The 20,372-nt window shown below is 26.9% G+C and overlaps 1 protein-coding gene and 1 long non-coding RNA gene across 3 annotated transcripts in view; both read right to left on the bottom strand.

Moving 5' to 3' along the window:
* Positions 1-11,157, bottom strand: part of LOC111618435 — a 34,123-nt gene extending 22,966 nt beyond the window's left edge. Inside the window, exons 1-2 of one of the 2 annotated variants that reach the window (XR_002755575.1) lie at positions 10,944-11,157; positions 2,833-2,940 (exon numbers count right to left, since the gene is read on the bottom strand). This is a non-coding gene — a long non-coding RNA (uncharacterized LOC111618435). Of the gene's footprint in view, positions 1-2,832; positions 4,157-10,943 lie in introns of those variants that run through there. The other variant, XR_002755574.1, reaches the window with a different exon arrangement.
* Positions 11,158-13,307: 2,150 nt separating this feature from the next.
* The window catches only part of LOC111618381 (calmodulin-binding transcription activator 1-like), a 77,815-nt gene continuing 70,750 nt past the window's right edge, over positions 13,308-20,372 (bottom strand). Inside the window, exons 24-25 of the mRNA XM_023359894.1 lie at positions 17,913-18,038; positions 13,308-15,396 (exon numbers count right to left, since the gene is read on the bottom strand). Of these exons, the coding sequence (XP_023215662.1) occupies positions 17,916-18,038 (123 nt within the window). The 3' untranslated portion in view covers positions 13,308-15,396; positions 17,913-17,915. The remainder of the gene's footprint in view (positions 15,397-17,912; positions 18,039-20,372) is intronic.

A 20,372-nucleotide genomic window follows, 5' to 3' on the forward strand; every position in this document is an offset into this window, starting at 1 on the left:
GAAATAGTTTTAGTGAGTAGAAGACTACAAGCTGTAATTGTTTTTTACGCATATTTGTTAGGAATGAAAATAAAGTATTAATTTGAATTTAATTTTACACTCGCTTAAATAGCAAAGTTGCTTATCCTATATTTTATGAATGCAATATTCTAAATAAATAGAAAACTTACGAATAATCCAAAGAAATGTTTCTGACTTTTGAACGCTTGATATTACGTACTCTTAATTTACGAAATATGGGTATTCTTCATGTTATACTGCAGTTTGATCTGGCATCATCCGGACACGGACTAAATTAATTACGGATTTTTCTAAATCTCGAGTTTTAGATTAATTATTGAATTAGAAAATACTATTGAATACTTTAATCAAAACACAAATATCCAAGATGTAAAAACAACATGCGCCAAGTAAAAACTTCGGACAATTTAGATGACAGTAAAATTTCTTAGTTTTTCTTTGGTTTTTGCACCTTTTTTATTGCTTATATTTCGACAACTCCTTTAATCCTTAAATTTTGCACACTACCTAAGTAAATTATCTTTCGAACGAAATATTCAGAATTACTTTAGGCACTGGAGACAGAGAAATCGACCCCGAAAAATCGCAACTCTGTCTCCTATATATAATTAGTCAATTACTGTTTTACTTGGCACGGAATCACTGCCATGTCTCGCGATTAAATAAAAAACGGTTAATAATTTACCAATTACAAAGTATAATCCTAAAAAAGGGGTAAATATTGTTAAAAATTTAGACTAAACCATCACTTATAAATTTTTTTCTTCTTCTTTCTTTCTCCAAATGGAATTCCAACATAACTTTTTTATTCTTTCATATATTCAAAAACCAAATTAATAATTAATTATTTTTCAAGAAAATTCTTCTATATTTAACAATATTTAATATTGTTTTTGTTAAACGTAGAACTAATAAATCCTATAAAAATGAACGTTATGTCCAAAATATCCTATACAGCAGATGCGTATCAAATCTATATGGCACGTATGACCATTTATAAAATTCAATACCGAAAACTATTTTATTTCTATCCAAAATTCTTTTCGATATTCAGAAACGGTCATTTTCGCCAATATTATCGGATTGCAGGTGTTCTCGGATTACGGATTTCCTGACTGCGTGTACTGGTCTGTATCAAAAATGTTATTAGTAATTTTCCACGTGCTGTACATTTTTAAAAGTTAAAATCCTACTTTTAATGATAAATAATGTGTGTGAAATCTGAGACAGGCGCGTGTTTATAATGTACGATTTAAACCGGCAGATATACAGGATAGTTTTGAGAAAAACACTTCCTATGAAATTCGAGTCCATGATCATTACTCGTATTTTAAGTATGGTTATCTTCTAAGTGTTTAGCATATATATTTCTTGGAATTAATGTAAAGTAGATGTTTTGATTCACATGAAGGTGTTTGATAAAAGGGGGCCTCTCGAAATCTTACGGCGATGAATATTTCAACAGTAATCAAAATAACTCTTCAAGGAAACATTTCCATTCATGAGATATTTATGAAGTGCTCTTTGTCAAAATGTGACAACGAGCACGTCCCGAGCGGCAATCGTGTAATATATATATAGTTTATATAAACACATACACGATTGCCGCTCGGGACGGATACTATTGTGATAAGCCTAAATAAAATCACAATAGTATCCGTTTCACGGTGTTCTACTAGTAATGCTAATTTTCAGTTCGTTGACGCGATCCTGTTAAGACATTTCAAATAACTTTCTTAAAAAATTAAAACTTGCGTATTTACTTTCGAATGGTGCGCTATAATCATTTTCTTATAAAAAAAATCGATTAATGTTTTATCAAACAATCTTATAACATTGTTTCACGGCCCCACTCAATGTGAAATAATCGTAGTCTGTATAAAGTCTATGCTTATTTAACATTGAGTTTATAATAATGGAAATCATGCAACATAAATATCAAACCTGTGATATCAAATCTTCTCAAGACAAATATCTTAAAGAAATAAATGCTGTAAACTATTAGTGCTAAAGTTTTACATTGTAATTTTCCTCAGATAGTAGTTAGAGCAATATAAAGGTATTTCAAGTTACATCGTTATTCATTAGATAGGAATGTTACAAAGTCAGCACTCGGATGGCGAAAACGATTCTTTTTCCTGGAGTCAGTAACACGGTTTTTTTACAATACTCGAATTAAAATGGTTGATTTAAACGACGAGGAAGAATTTCGTGATAATAAACACACTTTTTATTTAATTAAACCGTTTCCAAAAAGGATACTTTTACGACCCCATTTCGCACATGACATTAAATGAATGTAGGCGGAAAAATGCCTTAAGACAAATGTGAGATAATTTAAAGCTTTGCTATTTCGTATCATTTCCTAAACAATACGTTTGTTTAGATCTAAAATAAACGTTTATAAAAACGTCCACTTATTCTCACGCATTTTCTCATCTCTCTAAAATGTGCACAGTAGATAGATACAACCTATTTCCTGACTGTTTTTTTTTTTCTCGACATGATACTGCACAGTTTGATATTGCCAGAAACAAAACTTCCATTTACCATAACCAACCCATGGGAAATTACAATTCGATTTACTATGACTCGTCTATGGTTTTCTGGGTATTAAACAGTATTCAGAGATCTACAGTATTGTCACTTAGATATTTACCGCAGGCTAAAGTGGATTTATTACATTTAGGATTCTTCACTTTTGAAAATGAGAGAACACTTTAATATTACAACTTTTTTTTTATATAAATTATTTAAATCAACTTACGCAATTAAGAATTAAATAATAATAGAAAAATGGTTTCTACTTACATAAACTTACGGATATAGTTCATATTTTTATAATTCTCATTAATCGAAACTTTGCGGTTAGGACCAGCAAAGAAATTCCAAACGAACTTGCATTGAAAATATCGTAATCTAGAAATTCGCGTCCGATGGGAGGGGAAAAAATAAAGTAGAAAAACGAAATTAATCGAAAAATTATAAATTTAAATTAATTTCATAAAAATTAAATACGACATTAATTTCCATTCGTTTTATATCTTATCAGACGATTCGTTTCGTTGGGATGAACATTTTTACATAAATTCCACGCCGTTATAGCTGTAAAACTCGAGGTGACTTCAAATTAAGATATAGCCTAAGTTTGCACTATTCCAACCGAACGAACAGAATCGCACGTACTTTAATTTTATCCATCTCAGATAGTTAATTTTATTTTTTATTAAACAAAGCCATCAAAGTGACATAATTTTCGCCAAATAGTATTGCGAATATTTTCAGACAATGCATTTTTTCGTGTATATAGGCCTATATATTTTTTACTTTAGTCTTAATAACTATTCAATTATTAACGATTAAATTTTGGAATTAAAATTCTTTTATGAAACAATAGAAATTGATCTATTCGTTTGGGATAAAATACATTTTCATATCAATCTGACGTCAAATTTACGTCAATGTGCACTATCTCGACCGATCCAACGGAATTATTATTAAAACAAAAACAGCTTTAATATAACAATATATTCTAACACAGCTCCTATTTTAACTAAATATATAAAACTCCTCACCACCGGGTATTTAAATTTCTTTACTTTAGTTTAGATTTTAATGTTAAAAAATTCCTTAACTATATTCTTGTTAATTCCATTGTGAATTGGTAAAGAAATGTTCGATGTTGTTCCGAATTCGAACACAATTTACCTGACGAGGGCTCAAACAGCCGAAAAACGTTTAGTAAAGAAATTTAAATACCCCAGTGGTAAGGCCCTTTTTATATTTAGTCAAAAACATCATGTTGAACAACTTAATTCAGTGTTTTCCGTATGAAAATTCCCCCTCGATTATACGATACATAGCATTATTAATTAATTAATATTTCTCGAAGTCTATGAAAATGTAATTTGAAACAATAGTATTTTTCATAATTTCTACAATTTGCCATTTTTATTTGAAATGTTTGATGTTACAACCATTTATAATTAATAATTGTATATTTTACAGATCTATACAAGACATCATAGGCTATATTTAAAGTATTTTTTTTTATGTAACAGATTCAAAATCTCAAAGCAAGAAAAAAATTCATATATACAAATAAAAATGATTTCTCTCTTCCTCTTCGATCAGATTTCTGAATGAAAAGCTGATATAAATTAAATTTTTTTGAAAATTAAATTAAATTATAAATTGCATTTAATTATGTTAAAAATACCAAATTTTATTCAAATATAGAGCAAACATATTAATTTTTAAATATGATATATTTTACGTTCGAAATTATTATTCTTTTTAATGTCATACTGAATATTAGGATGCCTTTCTATATTCTTGAATGATGTATTACTAATATCATTAACTAAAAGGGATTTTTTTTTTCAAATACATTAAAGATATTAATGCTAAGTACATAAATAATCTAATGTGTGTGTGTTTTGATTTAATTCAGATAACTTAAAATAATTTAAGTCTTCAGGATTGTTTTAAAATTCTAAATTTATTGAAGTGACTAATTATTAGAATTAAACCTGATTAAAAATCCAAAATTCAATAGTTGAGTTTAAAAACTTTGAGATTCTGAATCTAAATTTTAATGCCTTGTATTATCTTGACACCACTTTAATTGCTAAATTTTATAGTTCTAAATTTAGAATTCCAAATTTGTGTTTATGAGAATTTTGGACAAGTGTGGCATTTCTATTAATAAAGCTGGAAACAATTTGAAATGATATGTGAAAGATTTTAAAATATGAATTTTTAAAAGAAAACTTGTTAAATCCATTACAAAATTAAATGCATAGAAGTATCATGACAAAAGTGCAAAAGTGTCTTCTTTTAAATTTTAAAGTCCTTTTCACACTGGGAACTTTTGTAATACTTCTACACATTTAATTTTGTAATGTATTAATTTTGTCCTGGCATGTTTTAATTATATTTTTTAATTGTTAAATCTAATTGATAAAGTTTCCTTCCTTTCTATTTAGAGAGATTTAAATAATTTATAATAAATTTAGAGTTCTAGCATAAATTTAAAAAAAAAATGGATAAAATATTTTACTNAACAGATTTCTGTAATTATTAAAATTGTCTTGTTTGTTTAACAGTACAATGACCCAGAAATGCATTAACATTTTATAACCAATACAATACTCGAATTGTAAATAAATGCATCTGATTTAAATTAATTGTAGTTTTAAGTCTTCACCCATTTGAATATAGAAATTGGAACATTTAAAACAAATTTAAAGTATTTAATTTTGTTATTTTTGCTCCAAGCAATTAATTAATGAATAATTTTGTCGATTCATACCATTTACAACATTTATCAAAGAAATGATATCTGTTTTTATCTAAACTTTTCCATGAACAAAGCTACCACTCTAATTAAAAAACTCTCTAAACCTGCTGTCGAGTGAGTCTAGAAAGTAGGTCAAATAACTTGTTTCTAATTGCTGTCTACATTGTGGCATGCGAGAAATGCCGTCTCTACAATGAAATTTTCTGAACAGCAGTCTATCCAATCTGTAAACTGCCATTGGCTTCTAAACGTTGTCTCTGCAATTGGCTGTGTAAGACTGGAATACAGTACATCAGAAAAAAAAATCACCTTGCTAAAAGCTGATAAAAGTAGATTGATGGTAGTGTTGAAAGAAGAGAAATACAAAGCCCTTTTAAACCAATATATCAGAGAAACTTGCTGCAAACAGATTGAAAATAGCTATGTTGACAAATTTCATAGACATATTGTTAAACTCACACATACAGCATGTGCCAAAAAATTAAAAATTGATAAAGTGGTTATGATTTTTGATAACCCTAAACTATTTGTGTTCACAAAGACCCACAAGCCAGGTAACATTATATGACCCATTGTTGGTAAGGCTAAATCACTTACTAGGTTTTTAGAAAAACAAGATACAACTATAAAAAAATTTTAACACCGGAGTAGATAAGTTACCCGAGATTACATAAAAAAAAGCAAATGGATGGGATCCATATGCTTTTTATTTAATTGGATACATCTTTCAATGAACAGACAATAATTCACTGTCTTATATTGTCTGTCTCTGCTATGTTCTTGTCAAGAGACAAGGTGTGGAAAAGTGCTAATGACAATATTTTGAAAAGAAAAGACATAAATGTGGTTATTAAAAGGGTACCATTTAGCAATTGACACTCTTTCTTGTTTCAGATTTAAAGTGGAGACAGATAAAAAAAAAAAAATATATATATATATATTATGGATTAAAGAAGATATGAACATTTTAATCAGGTGATAAATCGGGTAATAGGGCATTGATACATCAAGGCACTGCATGACAAATTAGCTGTGCCATGCCATGCATTGTATCCGAATTTTGTGTACAATTATATTAAGTGAATAGATGAGAGAGAATTAAAAATTTCAGTTTACTAAAACTAAAATGTTCATTGCACAATATAGAACAGTAAAGAATACTGTGATAATAAGAACTATTGCTGATTTTGTTTTCTTTTTTTACAATGTTTGTATCATTTCTTTCTTTCATATATTTAACATTGTAAACAATTATTTAAACAAAAGTTTACAAAATTAAAAAAACTGAAGATACAAAATTACACATTTTGCATAAAATTATTAAGACTTTATTGTATGAATTTAAAAAGAGCATATAATTCTTTTCTTTTAAACTATATGTTCTTTAAACTATATAATTTGGAATAACAGACGAAAAAATATATATATAAATGAATAGTTTAAAAATTCTATTTTTTAGTTAAAAAAAAAATTAATAATAAAAATAAAAACTGGAAAAACAGCACATTTCTTGATTTACGGTCAAAATGGTATGAATTGCAAGCGTGCCACATAGCAGCTACACAGCATTATCTCTTGAGCGTATCTTATCACACTACCAAAATCAAGTGCTAAGCACTCATTAAAATCCATGTGGCAGCTTTCGTCACAAGTGTTGAAGAATAGAATAAACCTCTGAAAACAATCAACAATTATTTACAATAACAACTGTGGCAATTTGAGTGTTTGAAGGGCGTCTCCTAAAATGACTATTCCCATCAACACTTGTGTTTAATATTTTATGAGCTCAAAGAAGAAACGTAGCAATACGTGTCAATGTTAAAATTGCAATGTTAATACACATGATAAAATACAGATATTCCGAGAAAATTNCAATAAAAAAAAGCAAATGGATGGGATCCATATGCTTTTTATTTAATTGGATACATCTTTCAATGAACAGACAATAATTCACTGTCTTATATTGTCTGTCTCTGCTATGTTCTTGTCAAGAGACAAGGTGTGGAAAAGTGCTAATGACAATATTTTGAAAAGAAAAGACATAAATGTGGTTATTAAAAGGGTACCATTTAGCAATTGACACTCTTTCTTGTTTCAGATTTAAAGTGGAGACAGATAAAAAAAAAACATCTGAAAAATATTATAAATGCTATAATATTAATTTGTTTGTTTATAAAAAAATAAACAAATAATTAGTAAAATTAAACACTGTTTTTTAGTTATTGTTACATTTTCCCTAATACACAACTTCTTTAATCATCACATGTGTGTACTAGCAATCAATTTTTTTAGAAAAAGAACACTATTATTTTAAACATCATTATTTTCAAACATATCATTTAGGTCCATACAGTTTATACAAATTAGAAAAGCAATAAACTAACAGAATTAGTAGATAATAAAACATTATAAAACATCAGTACAAATAGTGATAAGCTTATGAAAATATTAAAGAAAAAAATATTCATAATATTCCAAAGAATTCCACAATATGTGAAGATGACCAAAAGCTCATTCCTACTGGAAATGAAATCACATTTCACGAAGGGATGGGTTTTGGTACACTGTAGAAAGATTTTAACTTTACTTTTGAGCAAGTTTCCTTAATATATACAGGGTGGCCTAAATAAATTTACAGCTCAATATCCTGTTATTCAATCAATGTTTGAAAATAATTTTTGTTATTGTTTAAGTTACAAAAAATGCTATCAAATCAGCTAAAGAACTATGTACTCTCTTGTGGGGATTGGGAATTAACGCAAATTTCAAATAGAACTTTATAATATTAATGTATTTGGATTCTAAGCTAAAAAGGCATTAACTTTTAGTTGATGCCCTTTAATCTGGGAGATTTTCTTACATTACATTTTCTAAAGAAAAAGCATCATGTAAAGTAGAAAGTAACATATAATAAAATAGTTCAGGCACTGTCAGCTGATTGCAGAGACAGAGTTTACGTTAAACAATGTTTATCAACAGAACGGCCTACAGACATTGGCTGACTGAACTGCAGTTTAAAATGTGTTGCAAAGACGACGATAGTCTATTTCTGAATGCCAATGTCATCTAAATGAACTTTAGCAAAACATTGGCTCTTACTTTCTTCGCTATTACTCCCCTGTTTTAGGAGTCATTTGGCCAATCGAGCTATTTGTTTGTGATGTCAGAAATGGTCGCCAGCTATATTCCGAAAGCTACCAGAAATAAAATCTTAAGACTATCAAAACCATTGTTTGGCAATTAATGACAACCCTTATCCATTTCGATATTTAATTTCATTGCCAATACAGTTTAAAATACGAACAAATCCATATTTAGAAAATTTATACTAAATTCAAAATAGATTTTTAAGGAATTATTTTGACATCTTATTACTGTCTCCCTTTGTAACTATCAAAATGAATAATTTTAAATATTTTATTATTAATATTACATTTTTTTTATATCTATAAACNATTGTCGCTAGTTTTATTTGGAAAGAGAAGTCAGTAAAAACTTGCCTTGTTCATTCAAAGTCAACAATTTCTTCAGGATTATTTAGAAATTAATTTCATTTTACTAATATGTCTGGAAAATTAAATGACCCTATTTTAAAATCACAGTTCATACAATTTATTTTATTTATTTATTTTATATTTATAATAAAGCAATGACTACGTCACTACCACTAACAAAAGTATTTTGGGCAGTCATCTTATATTTATAATTTGTAGGATGAATCACCCAAAATACAATCATTATAATGCCAACAATACTGATTAAATTTTAAAAAGAAAATACTTTTTAATAAAATACAATGGCAACAACATCAAATATGCCACTAACACAGAAAAATAACAAAATAATACTTAATAATAAATATATTTTAAATATTTAACAGCAATGAAAACATTAAGAGGAGAGTAATGCTTAGCAACTTGTTAAACATTTTTTCCTTTTTTAAACTTTCAATCAGATCTATAATATAATGTTCAAGCAAATGATAACAATCCTGGCATGCACATGTTTCAATGCAATAAATAAATCAAAATGCATAAAAAAAAACGATTCAATGGAAACTAAAAATCTCTAAAATAAAATAAAAGCATAATGTGGAATGTATCAGTCAGGGAGAAGCTCCAAAAAATTATTTTGGACTGATCTACCTCAACTAAATTCAATTATAAATACATTTCCATATGATGATAAATTTCTCTCTTTGAAAAACTAGTCACAATAGAATAATAAAAATATTACTATCTATACGAATGCAACCAAAAAAATATCACTATTTGTTTCTTAACTGTACAATTGATCATACAGGGTGATATCTGTACAGTGATTTTTTTATTGGAGGCTTTTCTTGAAAATATTTCATTTTACTAAAAATGCCAAATATACATAGTTTCCATTTGTGTGTACGTGTATATATATTTATTTATATATATGTATATATACGATATATATAATGAAGAAAAATTAGCTGCAGTTATATTTTGCTCTAAATTTCCTCCTGTTAAAAGAATATTTATTCATTCTANAAAAATGGATAAAATATTTTACTTTTAACATTTAATTTGTTTTAACCTTAATCTTTTGTATCTATATATCCATAACTAATTTTATTTTAGTAAAATGAGAGTGAGGTCTTAAGAATTTCAGGTAACTAGAACTATACTGCTCATCAAAAGTTAAGAGAAGAAGTCTAAATATTTCAAAACACTATGTATATAATCAAATGAAATTTGTCCATAGTACACTATAAAAGGGTATGCAAACAAAATAGCTAAATTTATTTTAAAATATGTTTAAAATACATTTAAACAGTATAAAAAAATTAAAATTGAGTGATCCTCCTCTTCTAGATAAGAAGAATGAAATTAGCAGTAGCATACATATACTTTAAAAAAATTCTCAGACAGTTTTAGATAAGATTATAAAGGTTGATAAAATCTTTTAAAAACACCCAACAAACATTCTATTGAATATATGTTAGATCAATGACTAGTCACTGTTTGTAGGATATTTTCATTTTCCTTCCCAAAACATTAAACTCCTATAACATTCTTGTTCTCCAATCTTAATGAAACAAGAAATTTTCCAAATAGAATTCAATAATAATGTTAGCAACTGCAATTTAAATGGGTTTTGACAGATGATGTCTTTTAACATGTATTATGATGAAATAATGAAAAAAGGCCTTTCCAACAATCTTCAACATAATGCAGATGATATAAACTTCATACAGAAATGGTAAGTTGTGATCATTGTAAATAAATAGTAGTTAGGGCAAGAAATTAATCGTCTGTTTTTAATTCTGGGATTATCCTAATCTACAAGACATCTCAGCTTGTGTCTGATTAGTCTGAAAGCTACAAAATACTATCACATAAATAACTTTTATATTGATAAGTTATTTTCAAACTTTCATAGCCAAAATACTGAAAAGTGCTTATGAGTGACTAGTCATTATTTGTTGGAAAGTGCTTATAATCAAAATAAGATTTTAACAGAAAAAAATTTAGTATTTGCATACTAAATAAATTACTTTTATCACATTTTACAGATTTCAATATGCAAATACTTTACAAAAAATTAGTTTTATATCTTAACTTTTAACAAGCAGTATATTTGAACTTACCTACCCATTGATAGATTCAGAATTCATTTAGAAAACTTTGGAAACTTTTAATCAGACATCATCCTTTCAAATAAAGCAGAAATATACTATAATATTTTTAATAATAATCAAAATTTATTTTGAGTATGACTTTATTCAGATAAAAAAAAAAAAATATATATATATATATTATGGATTAAAGAAGATATGAACATTTTAATCAGGTGATAAATCGGGTAATAGGGCATTGATACATCAAGNCATCTTATATTTATAATTTGTAGGATGAATCACCCAAAATACAATCATTATAATGCCAACAATACTGATTAAATTTTAAAAAGAAAATACTTTTTAATAAAATACAATGGCAACAACATCAAATATGCCACTAACACAGAAAAATAACAAAATAATACTTAATAATAAATATATTTTAAATATTTAACAGCAATGAAAACATTAAGAGGAGAGTAATGCTTAGCAACTTGTTAAACATTTTTTCCTTTTTTAAACTTTCAATCAGATCTATAATATAATGTTCAAGCAAATGATAACAATCCTGGCATGCACATGTTTCAATGCAATAAATAAATCAAAATGCATAAAAAAAAACGATTCAATGGAAACTAAAAATCTCTAAAATAAAATAAAAGCATAATGTGGAATGTATCAGTCAGGGAGAAGCTCCAAAAAATTATTTTGGACTGATCTACCTCAACTAAATTCAATTATAAATACATTTCCATATGATGATAAATTTCTCTCTTTGAAAAACTAGTCACAATAGAATAATAAAAATATTACTATCTATACGAATGCAACCAAAAAAATATCACTATTTGTTTCTTAACTGTACAATTGATCATACAGGGTGATATCTGTACAGTGATTTTTTTATTGGAGGCTTTTCTTGAAAATATTTCATTTTACTAAAAATGCCAAATATACATAGTTTCCATTTGTGTGTACGTGTATATATATTTATTTATATATATGTATATATACGATATATATAATGAAGAAAAATTAGCTGCAGTTATATTTTGCTCTAAATTTCCTCCTGTTAAAAGAATATTTATTCATTCTAATAAAATGATTGCTTTGGAAATTATGTATCAATAACAAAAGGGATGGGAATTATACACCATTTGTAGAAGGTTAAGAAACAAAGAACAATGTGCAATATGACTAGACATTTTATAACAAAGGAAGAAATTATAAATGGAGTATTTTTCGTTTGAATCGGCAAATATGATCAGCCGAATTACACGACGAGAAATGAATGAAGTAATATTGTTGACAGCAGAAACCGAAAGATAGCCTAAAATATTTACGGAATCACATTTAAATTTTCTTTACCTGGAGCACACATCGACTCCACCATTCTTGCTGCAATGGGAAGACGATAATGCTTTCAAAATCATGAGGAATAAATTTGAACAATTTACAGTCCACTTAAATCTTGTGTACATACTTTAGGCTAATAATCAGATTTCTGCAAATTTTATAATTTTTTTTTAGTTTTAAAATTTCAACACAAAGAAATTTTTACAATAATATGAGAGAATTACTATTCTCTGTTAACTAACAGCATAGTAAGTCAAAGAACATTTAAAATGTTCTATCTATTATAATTAGTCACCAAAAACTGTCAATATAGAATCTTTTAGCAGCATTTGGTTTCAAACATTAAAACTTTTAAAAAGAAATATCTATTTGTTTACTACAGAGCATTAATTTTTCTAGAGTATTAACAATATTACTGATTACATTAAATATTTGCAAACTGATTATCTCCAAGTGATGATTCTACACACTGAGAAATTATACTGATATACTGCATTGAGCATTTGTACATGTTCTTTTCATACAGAGAGTACGGACAAAGTTAAAAAACACTTTCATAACTTATACAAACGGGACAAAATTTAAAAAAAAAAATTAATAATAAAAATAAAAACTGGAAAAACAGCACATTTCTTGATTTACGGTCAAAATGGTATGAATTGCAAGCGTGCCACATAGCAGCTACACAGCATTATCTCTTGAGCGTATCTTATCACACTACCAAAATCAAGTGCTAAGCACTCATTAAAATCCATGTGGCAGCTTTCGTCACAAGTGTTGAAGAATAGAATAAACCTCTGAAAACAATCAACAATTATTTACAATAACAACTGTGGCAATTTGAGTGTTTGAAGGGCGTCTCCTAAAATGACTATTCCCATCAACACTTGTGTTTAATATTTTATGAGCTCAAAGAAGAAACGTAGCAATACGTGTCAATGTTAAAATTGCAATGTTAATACACATGATAAAATACAGATATTCCGAGAAAATTTGATGGGTGGCAGATGCTAGAGAGTTGAGTAAGGTTTTTTCTTTTTTTTTCTTTTTTTTTTATAAATTGCAACAATACAGCAGCAGTTAAAGTTGATTCTCTCCAAGCATATACTACACACCTAAGTAGCATTACTGGTAATACAACAGATGAAAGTTAAGTAATATTTTATGAATAACATATTTAGTTTTCTTTAATTGTCGCTAGTTTTATTTGGAAAGAGAAGTCAGTAAAAACTTGCCTTGTTCATTCAAAGTCAACAATTTCTTCAGGATTATTTAGAAATTAATTTCATTTTACTAATATGTCTGGAAAATTAAATGACCCTATTTTAAAATCACAGTTCGTACAATTTATTTTATTTATTTATTTTATATTTATAATAAAGCAATGACTACGTCACTACCACTAACAAAAGTATTTTGGGCAGTCATCTTATATTTATAATTTGTAGGATGAATCACCCAAAATACAATCATTATAATGCCAACAATACTGATTAAATTTTAAAAAGAAAATACTTTTTAATAAAATACAATGGCAACAACATCAAATATGCCACTAACACAGAAAAATAACAAAATAATACTTAATAATAAATATATTTTAAATATTTAACAGCAATGAAAACATTAAGAGGAGAGTAATGCTTAGCAACTTGTTAAACATTTTTTCCTTTTTTAAACTTTCAATCAGATCTATAATATAATGTTCAAGCAAATGATAACAATCCTGGCATGCACATGTTTCAATGCAATAAATAAATCAAAATGCATAAAAAAAAACGATTCAATGGAAACTAAAAATCTCTAAAATAAAATAAAAGCATAATGTGGAATGTATCAGTCAGGGAGAAGCTCCAAAAAATTATTTTTGGACTGATCTACCTCAACTAAATTCAATTATAAATACATTTCCATATGATGATAAATTTCTCTCTTTGAAAAACTAGTCACAATAGAATAATAAAAATATTACTATCTATACGAATGCAACCAAAAAAATATCACTATTTGTTTCTTAACTGTACAATTGATCATACAGGGTGATATCTGTACAGTGATTTTTTTATTGGAGGCTTTTCTTGAAAATATTTCATTTTACTAAAAATGCCAAATATACATAGTTTCCATTTGTGTGTACGTGTATATATATTTATTTATATATATGTATATATACGATATATATAATGAAGAAAAATTAGCTGCAGTTATATTTTGCTCTAAATTTCCTCCTGTTAAAAGAATATTTATTCATTCTAATAAAATGATTGCTTTGGAAATTGCCAAAGGATTAAAAATGAAAACTGTAGTCCATAAAATAAATAGAAAGATATTTACCATGACATTTTGCTGCTTTTTTTAAAAACAAATCATGACTTTGAATAAATTTCTCACGAAATTTCTGAGCTGCATGATATGTTTACTCCTTAAAACTTACAGTATGCAAATGATATGATAAACTTTTAAAATAAAAAGAACTATATATTTTTAGTTTGAAGTTAAATTAATTGATTTTGTTCATAATTCAAATATAGAGAATAACAATAAATAACAGTAAGTCCACAAGATATGTTTATCAATAACTTATCACACTAAATGAATGAAAAAAAGTAAAACTGAACGAGTGAACAACTGACACAGCAGATAAATGTCATTGCATATAATAGCACTATGAGAACTTTCATTGTAACAAAAAATTATTTTTGGCAGAATATCATTCATTGAAACAAATTCTTGGAATCGGCTGTTTCATGAACACACAACAGTCAACTTATAGCACGTTAATCTCCCACATTTTCCTGAGACATTTTCTTCATCCGACATTATCTACAGCTGATCTTGCAAAATAAGCTCATCATTGTTGACTTCAGTTATTAAATATATTATGTTTACTAGTAGAAAGAGCAATATATGCCATTAAGACACCCCACAAAGAAATGTAAATGGGTGATTATTCACACTAAAGTCTGAACGTTTCATTGTTTTTCGTATTCTCATTCTCAATTCGAACGTATACATTTCCTTGCCTTAAAGCACTTTCTTCGCCAGTGCTGGTTAAAACTTGTATCAGTTTTTATTACTATTATATTTTTGACTCTTCATTATTGTCTATCAGATGCCTTCATAACTAAATGAAAAATTAATCAAAACTGTAATTAATTAAAAATGTTCAATTTTGTCATATTAATAAATACTTAAGACCAAATAGTTGTTTACAGAAAAATCTTAACTTAAAAATATATATAAATAAGAATAATTATTACTACAAGATGTTTCTTATTCATTTACAAATTACAACTGTAAATGTTTAGAATTGTGTAAAACATGATCATCATATCAAATATCATGAAAGTAATTGTTATTTATTCTAAAATTGAAATGTATATTATTCTAATTTGTCAACTTTTTAATTTTATATTCTATCTTGTGACATATACTTAAATTCTACTATGTGAGCTGTTGCTGGATTAAATTAATATAAGAAAATATTTCTACAAAAAAAATAAATAAATATCTTGATTACCTTAACTTTGCAGTTATTTTCATGATATTTAAGTAAATGTTAATTTAAATAAATAATTACTTAAAAATATCTGTTTGGTCATCACACATCACCAAAGACTAAATAAAAAGCATTGTCTATTTACAGTAACACAAGGAATTCACCAGAATTCCACTGCATATTATATTAATATAAAATTTTTATGGTATCAAAATTTTGTAACATTTATATATGCAAATCAAAAATAAACGTGTCACATGTCAGAAAAAAATTGTGAATCTTTGCATTAATATTGGACAAATTTTGAAGATAATTATTTAAAAAGCAGTATTTATTCTTTTCCCAAGCATAAAATATTATAAAAAATGCAAGTAATTGCTCTTCATTGCGTCAGCAAAGGAAAAAGTTATTTTGATCTATTACTAAATTCTTTTTATGGTTTCTTATAATTTGAGTTATGAAACATTGATTTAAAAATACTTTTGAATTAAACAAAAAAACCTGAAATGAAATATATCTACAAATTTTTATTAAAGAAGAAAAAATTTACGAACTAATATTTTCATACTGATTACTCAATTTTTAGAAATTGGAGTTGAAGATATTTTCTGTTTATTGAAACAATTTTTGGAAAGTTTATTATAATTCAGGAAAAATGTATACTTTATATCATTGTGTACTAATAACAAAATGATTTTTCTCAGTTGAATTATGACAGGAAAGCAATAATTACACTACCCAACAAAAAATTTTTTTTTATATCTCTAGCATTAAAAGATTTTCATATCACACGAGGATCAAACGCTGTACAACACCTTTGTGTAATGGTGTATATGCAAACAGAATAGAATATGGACATAGTACATGTACCTGTAAAAAACATTCTAAGATGGTTCTTAGAATGTTTTTTACAAAATGGTATTTACCCCATTTTGAATATTGGCAGATGTATCAGGATAGGAATCTACACTTTTATGAGAAATTCAAACCACATTTTGATCCTACAAGATATCAAAAAATCTGCACTAAAATTGACTGTTCTATAAGCTAAATGTGACTTTTATTCATATTAATATTTATTTGTATCCAAGTTTTATAACACACAGTAAAATGAAAATAGAATGAGCAATTATTTATTGCAACATTATCACAATACCAGGCTGCAATTTTTAATCATATTTTTAATTTATTCAATTTAAAATGTATGTTTTCCATCTCAAATTTGTAATGTCTTACCAGTCATCTACGTAACTCCATTTGGAAAAATTTTTAAATTGAATTCACGTCATTTCTGGTCTAGAGTGGAAGTTCGTATGTAGTTGATTGTGGCCTCCTGCTCCCAAGCGTTCCATATCTGGTCTTGACTTTCATCCATCTAACATCATTCCCAACATTAAGGTCAGACAAATGGACAGACAACAGTACGCATTTATAGATCTACAATTTTTTCAAATTGCAGCCCAATAAAAATAAAAAAATAAATTAAAAGATGCACCACTTATCTTTTTGATCATTAGCAAATATGTGAAGACAGATTCCTATTTTAGCTAGCTATACTTGTTTCAAACAGCAAAAATTACTGTAGACTGTACAATTACAGTTACAATAGATTCTTATTAAATTCAGGAGATTAATATAATTTGCTGAATGTAAATGAAGATTTATTTTGTTTAAATATCAATGTTCTCAATAAACTGGTCCAAGCCTAGCAACAAAGCTCAGTTCTGGATTAGAAACACTATCAGTTTCATATTTCAGCTGTTTGTTTCACTTCACTGAGTGCGCTTCCTGTAGTATAAATTCCTAATATTGGTAGTGTTATATCATCTACTTTATATTAGTAAATACACAAATAACTGATATACAGGCTACAATACCTAAAAACTGACATGATGTGACATTTTCATGCTGAATTTTGAAATGAAGGCATCAAAATTTATAAGAAATCCCCCTTTATTTCCTTGGAGGTAAAAACCATGTTGGGTAGTGTTATATGTAATTTCAGTACTTATTCAAATATAACATTTTAAACATGTTACATCAAATTATTCACAATTAATATTTAACTGAACCAAACATTTAAAACAAATACTTAAATGATAATTTCTCATTTTAATTAATTAAAAAGAAAATTGTTTTACTTTTTAGTGGTTCCATCCACTCTGTTCATAAGTTGTTCCTGGGATTTTTGGTGCAGAACCGGTTGACTCGCTGGTTCCACTACTAGCTTCTCTTTTTCGGCTGCTAATGCACGTTCTTTCTGAACTCTACAAATTTATTAAGAAATTCCAACATTATTAAATTTATTTATATAAAGTCATTTTTACACCAATATTTTTTTGAACTACAGAATAATTTTATTTAAAAAGTCAATTATGTAACATATGAATAGTTGTTGTACATACATTAATAAACAACAAAGTTACTTGACTATATTAAAAGACTAATATAAAGTCAATCAAATAGTAAAACAAATTGCTTTTTTATACAAATACCATAACCCTAGTAAGACTTCCCTATTTTCAAAAAATTTAAAAAGAATTTTTCAAATGACATTGTAATTACTTATGAAATTTTTTGATGCCAGGAATTGATAAAGAACATGCTAAATAGAAATTATTTTATGGTGGTGGTCTGACACTATAACAATGGAAATAATTTGAAATTATCAGCTTGAAAATATATAACATTGAAGAGGAATAATTATTTATATTGTTTATAAAAATAAAATCAAAGGATTTTGAGTAGATAACAATATGTTTTGTTGTGAAATTAATATTAATAATCTATTTTAAATACCTCAGATGGTTAAATTCCTGAATTATACTTGAATATAGTTATTTTTTGATTATGTTGTGTTAATTTCACTATGAACTTAAAAAGGACAGACTTTTAGCCCTTGATTATTAAAATAATTTCATAAAAAAATCACAACACAGTATGAAAAGAAATGTCAAACATAATGAAATTAAATATAAAAACAATTTGCTAATATGAAATAAATATCTCTATATTTTGTAATTTATCGAAAATTAAAAAAGCATTAGAGAATTCTAATATTAAGAACAAAAGAGATAATTAATTTTAATCAATTTAATATGTAAATTATATTACCTATGTAAATATCTAAGCCTAAACTACATAATTACCAAATATTAACTGCCAGATTAATTTCAGCCTAGAACTTTGCTGCTATTAATAATCAAGACAAAGTAATTTGGTCCAAAGAAGAGGTAAGTAGGTATCTTGTACTAAATTTAATAATTTAAAATATCTTGAAAAGAAAAGGGTAATTTGAATAGGATTACAACCCGAAACTTTGCTTACCATGCAGATGCACTACTAATTACAGTATCCAGACCTCTATCAGAACTTTCCTTCCAGATCAATTAATAATTAAGAGTAATAATTATACAGGTCACTCACTGCACAATTTTGACAACAAATCACCAACCATATATGATTTTGTATGATTTCATGTTTATTTTTAATTGGTCTGGAAGCAAAGATCAGCCAGATGTCGAATTGCCTAACTGATAACACATCTGCATAGTAAGTAAAATATTCTAAATTCTAGAAAATTTAATTTTTGAATTAATATAATTATTAAATTTAGTACAAAATGACAGTCTTACCTATCTATCTTCATGTCAAAATAATTTGTATTGGTTATTGTTGTAGCCACATTCTAGTCAACAATGATTACATAACACATTTAGACAAGGCTGTTTTTTTTCCAGAACACACCAGTATGCCATACCAATGGACAACATAAAAAGTATCTATATAATCAGTACATAGTACTGCAGTTGTTCAGTAGAAAAAATTCTAAATGTTCAGGAATGAAATATGGTGAACTGGCATGATAAAAATGAACAAACTGAACTGGACACCATCACCACAACAAACGCTACAGGCAAATTGGAGATTACATAAAAAAAAAGCAAATGGATGGGATCCATATGCTTTTTATTTAATTGGATACATCTTTCAATGAACAGACAATAATTCACTGTCTTATATTGTCTGTCTCTGCTATGTTCTTGTCAAGAGACAAGGTGTGGAAAAGTGCTAATGACAATATTTTGAAAAGAAAAGACATAAATGTGGTTATTAAAAGGGTACCATTTAGCAATTGACACTCTTTCTTGTTTCAGATTTAAAGTGGAGACAGATAAAAAAAAAACATCTGAAAAATATTATAAATGCTGTAATATTAATTTGTTTGTTTATAAAAAAATAAACAAATAATTAGTAAAATTAAACACTGTTTTTTAGTTATTGTTACATTTTCCCTAATACACAACTTCTTTAATCATCACATGTGTGTACTAGCAATCAATTTTTTTAGAAAAAGAACACTATTATTTTAAACATCATTATTTTCAAACATATCATTTAGGTCCATACAGTTTATACAAATTAGAAAAGCAATAAACTAACAGAATTAGTAGATAATAAAACATTATAAAACATCAGTACAAATAGTGATAAGCTTATGAAAATATTAAAGAAAAAAATATTCATAATATTCCAAAGAATTCCACAATATGTGAAGATGACCAAAAGCTCATTCCTACTGGAAATGAAATCACATTTCA

Source organism: Centruroides sculpturatus, unplaced genomic scaffold, assembly GCF_000671375.1.
Source record: "Centruroides sculpturatus isolate CEXI.00-Female unplaced genomic scaffold, Cexi_2.0 scaffold10, whole genome shotgun sequence".
Taxonomy (NCBI): domain Eukaryota; kingdom Metazoa; phylum Arthropoda; class Arachnida; order Scorpiones; family Buthidae; genus Centruroides; species Centruroides sculpturatus.